Source organism: Lytechinus variegatus, chromosome 2, assembly GCF_018143015.1.
Source record: "Lytechinus variegatus isolate NC3 chromosome 2, Lvar_3.0, whole genome shotgun sequence".
NCBI classification, from domain to species: domain Eukaryota; kingdom Metazoa; phylum Echinodermata; class Echinoidea; order Temnopleuroida; family Toxopneustidae; genus Lytechinus; species Lytechinus variegatus.
The window spans coordinates 3748791-3758153 of record NC_054741.1 but is presented as its reverse complement, the minus strand read 5'-3'; the positions used below and the strand labels follow the sequence as shown (position 1 = coordinate 3758153).

Sequence of the window (9363 nt, the reverse complement as noted above, 5' to 3'; positions counted from 1 at the left end):
GCTACTAAAAAAAACTGCACCGCCTTGAATTGGGATTCAAATGTTAGAAAACTGTATTCGATGCACATGAACTGTCTGCCCTTTTCTGTCTGTCGGCCTGACCTGACCCAATAACAGTAACAAATTTTGATGGGTTGAAAATTTAACTCGTTGAGTAAACTCTGTGATTGAACTATAGCCACACCCTTTTTGTGTATGTGTATGAGAAGCTTGTTATTACATATTTGATAGTAAATTTATTGTAATAGTTGTTTACATTTAACCCACTTCCCACGAAAGTGTCAGGCAGTTTTATTTAAAAAATGAAATATAAATATTTAGATGTGATGTATCAAGTTAACCTTGAAGCATTTGTAACTGGATGTTATTTACTGATAAAATATTTCTTAATATATTTTTTAAATCGTGGAGCGTGTCGTAATTTAATGTTTACAGTGGATGACCCAAGCCAAAAAAAAAAGGTGAGGAAAGGTTGCCAAATATTGTTGATAATCAATTTGTTAGTAGATCCACCGCTGTGTATGTCCCATTTACAAACTTGATAGCTTTCAATGTTTTCTACAAGGTGTAATGTATGTTTTGAAACCAGGACTGTCGTCATATTAACAATTTGTCGATGTTTGTCGACGACTCGGCGGTGTCGCTTTGCGCTTTGCTCTGACTACCCAAACGTGGAAGTGAACGAATGGGACTTTAAAATAAAGAATCCCCGTCTCTGTGCGTTGTTGGCGTTTTTAAGACAGTTTTGAAACTTGAGCTGAGTGATTTTAGAGGTAAGACATTCAGATTTTGATGTTGCAGTATGATTGAAGACGTCTGATCTTACATCCAAACGTTTAATAAGTATCAAATGATTCCAATCAATCCAGGGCAGGAGTCGGGCAGAAAATTTGGATGAGTGGAATGGAAGATTTCTTGGAGTTAAAAATAGCAAATGAGTCATGAATGGAAATCAACAATATTGCACGTTGCATGCAGGATGCATTTGGATGTGAGGCTAGTTCAGTGGATTTGCATTTCAACTTGGTAGCTACTCCTGTACTGAGTAAAGCCTTTGTAATAAAACCAAAGCCAAAGGTAGAGTATTAGAATTATAATTTACTGAGTTTTCAGATCCAAGTTTTTTAGAACTGATCTAGATATTCTAGGCCTACATCACTCATCAGTGTATGTACCATGTTCAAGTCAGTTGAGTGTATGTAGTCTATTTGTATCTAGTGAGTGATTAGACCAAAGGCTTCGGTCTGTGTTATGTTGGTTGTTCAACTGAACTCTGTTGGCTTCATTCACCAAATACAGAGACTGAAGTTCTAGCGCGATTTGGACAGGGGACTCAATGGCCATATGTTTACATACACGTACCAGGTATATTAAGTTTGGATATAACAGGGACTTGAAGTTGCGCGACAGCTGAGGTAAGTCTCTGTTTTGGTTCCTTTTAATTTGCCCTGTTTTTTGGCAATTAATGCCAAGAGGGAATATTAATTTGCATTTCAGTCGCGTTAATTTTCAAAAGTTTGATTCAATAAAGACGGGGGATTTTGCATTGTAAGTCCCCTAATGGTGGCTGCACGATAGCGAGCCATCTGTGTACGAGGAGAAATTAAAAAAATAAATGTTTAAAAACTCCTTGAAACAGACGGCTGTCAGCTGTCTCATGAGTGATTGTAATATTACCAGCTGGCCTTGTATTACCGAACGGGCGCATCATACGCATCAGAAAATAATTTTAAATGCTCCAAATTTTGCATAATCCTTCCAAAGGGAACTTGAATAGGAAGATGATGAAATTTGCAAAATGGTCAAAAATACATTATCAAAGTCTTTATATTTTCAATACAATAAAATAAGAGCTCACCAGTGATTTTGTTGTTTCTCAACTTTTTCCATAGAAAACACACTTTTAGTAATATACCTTTTTCAAGGGACCAAAATATTTCGCATGCGGAGAGGGGTATGATTGGAAGCTGATATCGTAAAAAATGAAAAACAATTTGTCAAATTTTTTACATATTTATATTCTGTAGGTATTTGTGTATTTATGGTGAAAATTTTGTGAATATTATGAGGATGATGTGTTTGATATGATTGAATTTATGAAAAGTGTTCGGTAATACAATCCACTACCATTCTTTTATTGAATTGTTCCCATTTTCTTTCTAATGACAGATATTTAATAAGAAGTTAGGGCTGAGCTACTGACTTTACCCTCTCTTTAGTCTAAGCCAATAGCAGAATCTTTATTTGACTGTGTATCAACAACGGGACACACGAATTGGGATATGGCTAACGTGGGAGACGCTAATTTCATGATGATGGACCCGGAACAGAGTATTCCTGCCACAAAGGTCGAGTTGACAGTTTCTGCGAGGTAAATACAAGATTGTTTTTGTCTTATACTTGTATAGAGGTATGCAAGGATGATAATCAACATGGAACATTATTTGGTTTGATTTTAAGACACAAGATGAAAACATTCTCTCTCTGGAATTCAACAAAGATACAGATAAAATAGCACTAGAATGACTGTAATCTGATTATCATCATTATAACATTATTGATATTATTTTCAAATAATTTATGATGTACAGACCTTCTTTGTAATATATTTCTAGATAATGGCATCTTTTTTCTGACAAATGACCAGTCTGAATATAAAACATATTCTGGGTATGTTTGTACCAGTTCTATACTTTGCATGTACATGTATATCACGGAGTCCATGTGCAGTTAGTTAGTTTGAATAAAATTAATCAAGAAATTACAAATTGTTTTCAATACAATCATTTTTGCCATGCATTCAAGAGGCAAAAAGCTTCAGTCTCGTACCTTCAGTTTTTCTGCTGATCTACATTGGCTCCATGGGGATGGTAGACATTTTGTATCATCAGTATCAAACATTTTGAAATAAATCCAGAGAAAGATGATTATTGTGAACAAAGCCTTACACTCTTACTTTCTTATTGTGGTACTGTTTGTAACACACATTTTTCTAAATCCTGTACATTATAGTCAAATGAATGATGATTTTTCCACCCTAACCCCTCTCCTTCCCCTCCCCGACCTCCTCCACTTTCCCGAATAAAAGAGATGAATGAAAAATATATGAATAAAATCATGTGATGAAAAAATGCTTATATTGCATTCTGGACTTGGTAGGTTGTGCCATTGAATTTATAAACTCTTCAAACGCTGAGATAGCTAATTGAAACACACAAGATTAAACAAGTTCAGTTTTCTCAAGCTAGTCAGAGTCGAGGTAGTTTGTCTCCTTTTCTCTTTGACCCTCTTCTCAGTATGCTTTCTTGAACTGGTTTTTAAACAAGCTTAGGAAACCAGTTTAGAAGATCACTTTGCTAGCATCCTTACCACCATCTCCTGAGCTGGTTTTTCAGAAGCACTTCACGAAAAGCAGTCTTGTTGCTACGGGAACGCTCTCAGTGTGCTTGAATGTTTTACACAAAATTTGAAAAACGTAGCGTAGACATTCTACTAACAGTGTACCCTGAATAGTGCGCCCAACACGTGCAAAGTTTGATTCCTAGGCTTACTAAGCAAAGCGATCTTGAAAACCTCATCGGGAGGTGGTTTTCCAAACTGTTTTGGATGACCCCTTTACATCGCATCCAAAACTGCTTCAAGTGTTTCCATTACATGTTAAACTTCCACTAAACTGGTTTCAATTAGAATGCAGATAAGAGCAGGGTATTTCTTGTTCCCAAAGTATGACAAAGTTATGATAACAGTCACAGTCAGTCAGTCTGTGAAACTAACACCAAAGCAACCAATATTCTATTCAATGACGTACCATTGGTTGGTTTGGTGTTGGCTTCTATGGTGCGACAGAAACATTACTTAGTTGATTTGTGAGAAACGTTGATTCATTTGTTTGTGACAGGAAAATACTTGACCTAGATGTAATCACCCAATCTGATCCTGGTAAGAAACATTGTCTGTGGAACATCATAGCCTATTTCTTGACTAAGGAATGTATTTACACTTAACATATTCTTAATGTTTTGTTATGGCACTTAAATGTGACTTTGATTTATATTGATTTGAAAATGTTGAATCATACATGAAATTTAATTTCATGGAATTCATTGAAATACTGTCATATTATTTGCCATATCAAAGAACGTACGGTAATGATAGCTGAACAATTTTTTTTTAAGAAGTGATTGATAGATTCTTAAGTCTGGAAATAGGCTGTGATTAATAAATGTGTCTGACAGTTCACATTGCATTAATCTCTTTAAACCATTAACATGATGGCTGATTCACTATCATCATTACTAAATCATTATCACAATTTTCTCCCCTCAGGTTGCACATTTAATGACAAGAACATTTAGTTGCCCGTAATTCCTTTGCTTAAACCACAATACCATGATTAATTTTCCTTAAAACAAAATGATTTAGATTTCCTCCTTATTGGAAGTATTTATATTATTTTCTGTAGTTTCATAAAAAAAATGTTCTTTCTATTATCGTTTTTCCAATAATGCTTTTTGCATTCTTGAATGGTATCAGACTAAAACTGTTTTGTAACTTTTTTCGTGAAAGAAACTGAATTGAAACCAGTGAATCAGCAATCATGATAATCTCCTCTCTCTTTACCTGTCCTACTCATGTGATACCACAAGAGACTTCTGCAATGATTAAAGGGATTCATCTTCATTATTCATAATACAAAATTCATACATCTATCTTATTTTTCCCTTTCTTTTTCATATTTGTTGTTGTCTTTCAGAAAAATCCTGGATATGGACATTTTTTCCAAAAGTGACCCACGTAAGGAAAATACACATGTACATGTAATTATGGAGTACGCCATGTGATTTTTTTATAAAATTGAAGCAAACCAATATTTTTGTCAAAAGAGCACTATTATTGAATCTACAATAAAACTATAACCAGTTGGTATTTCAAGGTGGCATACAAAACACGCTAGCAGAATGAAAATTTAAATGAATAGCATTGGGAAATTACTTTAAAATGGATTGATAAATTTCAGATGATTATACTGCTTTTTATACACTATTTTGTAAATATGTTTGGATTCAGTGGCATGGTTTTTAAGAAATTAGCAAGGACTTACTAACATTTATACCATTAATAACTTTTGCATGCATTAATGCTTGCATTTGATAGCTTTAATCTCTTGTGCGATGTGTACATATTTTGAAAGTTAATTTTAATGAGTTGCAAGTTTTTTTTCTGAAGGGGTGTCTTGGGAAAATGAATTAGAAAATTGAAATGAATGAGATCATTGTCAAATATTGACAAGCGAAAATCATTATTGTCCTCTTTGTGTATTAAAGTAGAGAATGGAAATATTTTTACCCCACCCCCCCCCCCCTTCAAAAAGCCCCAAAATATGATTTTGATGTTACACAAACCTTCTTTTTATTTAAATATTAATTTGATGGTACTTTTACTCCAAACTAAACAAATTGTGCTCATTTAATGAGAGAATTCTCATGAAATTAATTTGAGTAATGTACTGGTTATTATAATGAATAGAACAGTACATTTGGTTGTGATTTTGTTAGGCATAGCTGGACTTTGTATTGTTTGCTTTTATCTTGAGTAAATATACTTGACATCTTATACAATCATGTGTCTACTTTTTATTTCATTTGACAAGAAGACATAGAAAAGGTGTTTGGGGAATTGTACACTATATCATTTCATAGCTTTCCATTCACTGTTACTGGCACCTTCTGGTAATAGTATTTTCAATGAATAAACGAGTCTTAAGTAGTAAATTTTAAATGTTCATTTGAAGAAAAAAAATCAGCAGTTACATCACAATATTTGCTATAAAAAATATATTCAGCTTAACATGAATAGGTAACTTAGATATAGGGCCCATGAATTGTAGAATAATTCACTCATCGTTCACAGGAATTTATCACAGTAGTAGGCCTATGCCTAAATAGTAAGGAACAATCATTCAGCAAGTATATACATGTAGTCCTTTATTCAAAACTATTTTAAAATGAAGCAGCATGAATCCTAATATCCAGCATAATTCGTCAACTTTCTTATACCTTCTTTCTACACATGTTTATGTAGATCCTGATCTTTCTTGTGGTGTGTACAATTTTTATTCTATTGTCATGAAAATAGGTATTTGGGTGAATGATGAATGAAAAGTGAATTATTGGTATTCTCAGCTGCCTGATAATGCATGATTTTATTGAATGAAGATTATGCAAAAAAGACATACGGGATTTACATGTGAGTTGTTTGGGTTATGATTATTGGATCGCCTCACATTAGAAATTATATCAATAGCTGTTTTAGTTTCAAATCTTTTTTGCCCCCACCCCCAAAAAGAAAAGCAACAAGATGTATTCAAAAATTTACTGAAAAACAATGAAAAAAAATGTAAATAAGTCGGTAACATTTTTTTCAATGATATATAAAAAGAATCAGCAAATTATGGTATCAAGAAACAAATTTTACAAACAAAATTTAAAAATTTTTAAACAAAATTTAATCTATGAAACAGGCAGTTGTACATTTTCATAATTTGATTAATTACAGCGCCTTTCCATGATAATTTCTTATCCATGATTACAAAATGTTAATGAAATCTCCATTATTGGTTTATGATCTAAACTGACACCTTTTTTCAGGTTTTTTCTGAAAGTGCATCTCTATTTTCTCATACTTTCCAATTACATATATTTCTGATCATCTTTTTTTTGTTCTCTTTGCTAAAACATTAACATTGCCTTTCATTTGCTTTCTTTCATTTTGTCAAGTAATTATCATTTCAAACTAATTTGCATCCTGCACTTACATGTCTCTCTCTTTTTTTTTAGCATGATGACAAATATTGCAAAGTTTTGTCATGTGTATCTCTCAAACTTTTTCCTCTTTTCTTGAATATTTTAACACAATATTTGAATGTTAATCATATATGTCATTGCATTTGTTGCATTTTAATTGAAAGATTAATGCCATTTAAATTTGGAATATATATTTGGTAAATACTGTACTTTATTCCACATTTTTAATTTATCATAAAATGAAATGTATTTTGAAATATGTTGCATTAGAGATTTTGTATAAAAACTACATGTGCATTCATTAAATTGATGAATATTATAATCAAAACATCTCAAGTCAAAATATTTTTCCTAAAATAATACTTTTTGGTATTTTCTGAAATGGGAAGGTTACAGAAAGGTAGAGGGAGAGAGAGTACAGAACTCCTATCTCACATTCAGATTTATTTCTATCAAAGATTCAATAAATGAAAATATCACAGTTCATTTTAAAGAAATGAATAGTAGAATAATAGTCTGATATAATCCATATTATTAATGAATCTATACCAAAATATTACACTAGCTTGAGTGGCTTTATACCATTTCTGTCCGTTCTTGCAATTTACAATGAAAACACATAATTCACCAGCATGACCTGATGGTTTGAAAGATGGTACTCGGCAAAGAATGAGTGTTTTAGGTCTATCTTTATCACTGCCCACCCTTTTGAAAAATGAAAAAAAAAACATCAACCATGTCCATTTAACCTCATGTAAATTCCATGCTTATTCCATTATCGTTCCTCTGTCTCGGTTATAAAATTCATTTCTGAGAACAATAGAAATTTGAATGTAGAAAGCATAGCATAGTAGTAAACAAATCAAGCCAACACTAAGCTGTAAAAAGAAAGTGCTCAAGCTATCATTATTATGAGATCTTTTCTGAATCCTGAACAAAAAGTTTAATGTTTGGTTTGAGTTCATATAGGCTATAGCTATATACATGTACAACATTATTCTTCATTTGATGAACAAAGCACTCTAATTGGTTATTCATTTGCAAGTGTTCTTGATTTGAAATTTCCTGTCATTTTGAAAACTTGTGATGAGCAAAACCTCAATCTTGACCATGTACATGTACTTGCTTTTTGTGTGCGTGTTTGCCTTTCTCCATATTTATGTACATGTTATATTTAAATTATTCACCATGCTTTTCATTTGCATATTAATTTTTAAATGAAATTGTCAACCAATCTATGATATTTGTATTTCAACAGTATGTGTCCTCTTCATGAAAGCTCTTGGATCAAATGAATATCGAGAGGTAAGTATCATTTGATAACCAAATTTTTATACATGGTCATTACAAAATATGGCGCACATTGGTATTTTCATAATTATCTGTTTTTAGTATTTTTGAATAATATTATAGACCTGTATAACTGCTTCTGATAATAATACTTTCTTAAGAATATCCTTTAAGTCTCAAAGTGATAATTCATTGTTATATCACAGATAAGGTCCAAAATAATACACAATACAAGTTGCACATCAGTGCTCACAGTTGGAATTTAGGGATTACATAATTTTTTAAACCCCAAAATGCATTCAGGATTGATGTCTTATAGTTATATATATACTTCAGATGTTACTCGATTTTACGATATAGCAAGGAGAACATATCTAACCAATTAGAAACCTTATTCCAAATGGTTGATCTTGATAAAACAAATCATCAAAATTTGAAATAATATGCATTATCACCTTATATTGAGCTATTTAAATGTTATAACATTCACCCTTTGTTGTATTGCTTAGTATGGCCGTTCAGAAGTGATCATGAATACTCTAAACCCTGACTTTGTCAAGAAGTTCACCATGGATTATTTCTTTGAAGAGGTTCAACACCTGAAGTTTGAATTGTGAGTAAATTCTACTGAGCACTACTTTTCATCATGTTAAAGGTCAAATCCACCTCAGAAAAATGTTGATCTTAATCAACAGCCTATCAGACAAGCATAATGCTGACAATTTCGTCAAAATCCGATGTAATATAAGAAAGTTATGTCATTTTAAAGTTTAGCTACCGGTAGTTTTTTCACAAAATAGTTATGAACAAGCAAATGAGAGAATCTATGATGTCCCTCACTCACTATTTCTTTTGCTTTTTATTGTTTGAATTATACATTATTATTTCAATTTTTACAGATTTGACAATAAGGACAAACAATGGTAATTCCATATATTCAGGGAGGAATAAAACTTTGTTTCACAGGACAATGGGGAGAAAATTAGAATATCTCATATTTCATATCATAAAATAAAGAAGAAATAGTGAGTCATGTCATCAGTTCCCTCATTTGCATACCGACCGGGATGTGCATAGAACTGTTTTGTGAAATTAAGCGAAACTTTATAAAATTGTCATAACTATCTTATTTTACATCTGATTTTGATGAAATTTTCAGCACTATGCTTGTTGGATTTTCCTATTTTATTCAAATTAACTTGTACTTCCTCATTTCATGCTATCAATAAGTCCAAGAGAGAATAATATATGTTTTGATTAGATGCTTTGT

The 9363-nt window shown here is 32.1% G+C and overlaps 1 protein-coding gene across 4 annotated transcripts in view; it reads left to right on the top strand.

Annotated features, from left to right (window-relative positions):
- The first annotated feature begins 441 nt into the window (after positions 1 to 441).
- Positions 442 to 9363, top strand: part of LOC121407092 (copine-8-like) — a 29026-nt gene continuing 20104 nt past the window's right edge. The window contains exons 1-5 of one of the 4 annotated variants that reach the window (XM_041598021.1): positions 442 to 461; positions 2170 to 2371; positions 3899 to 3939; positions 8062 to 8108; positions 8603 to 8706. In XM_041598021.1, the coding sequence (XP_041453955.1) occupies positions 2283 to 2371; positions 3899 to 3939; positions 8062 to 8108; positions 8603 to 8706 (281 nt within the window). In that variant the 5' untranslated portion in view covers positions 442 to 461; positions 2170 to 2282. The other 3 variants (XM_041598018.1, XM_041598019.1, XM_041598020.1) reach the window with 3 other exon arrangements.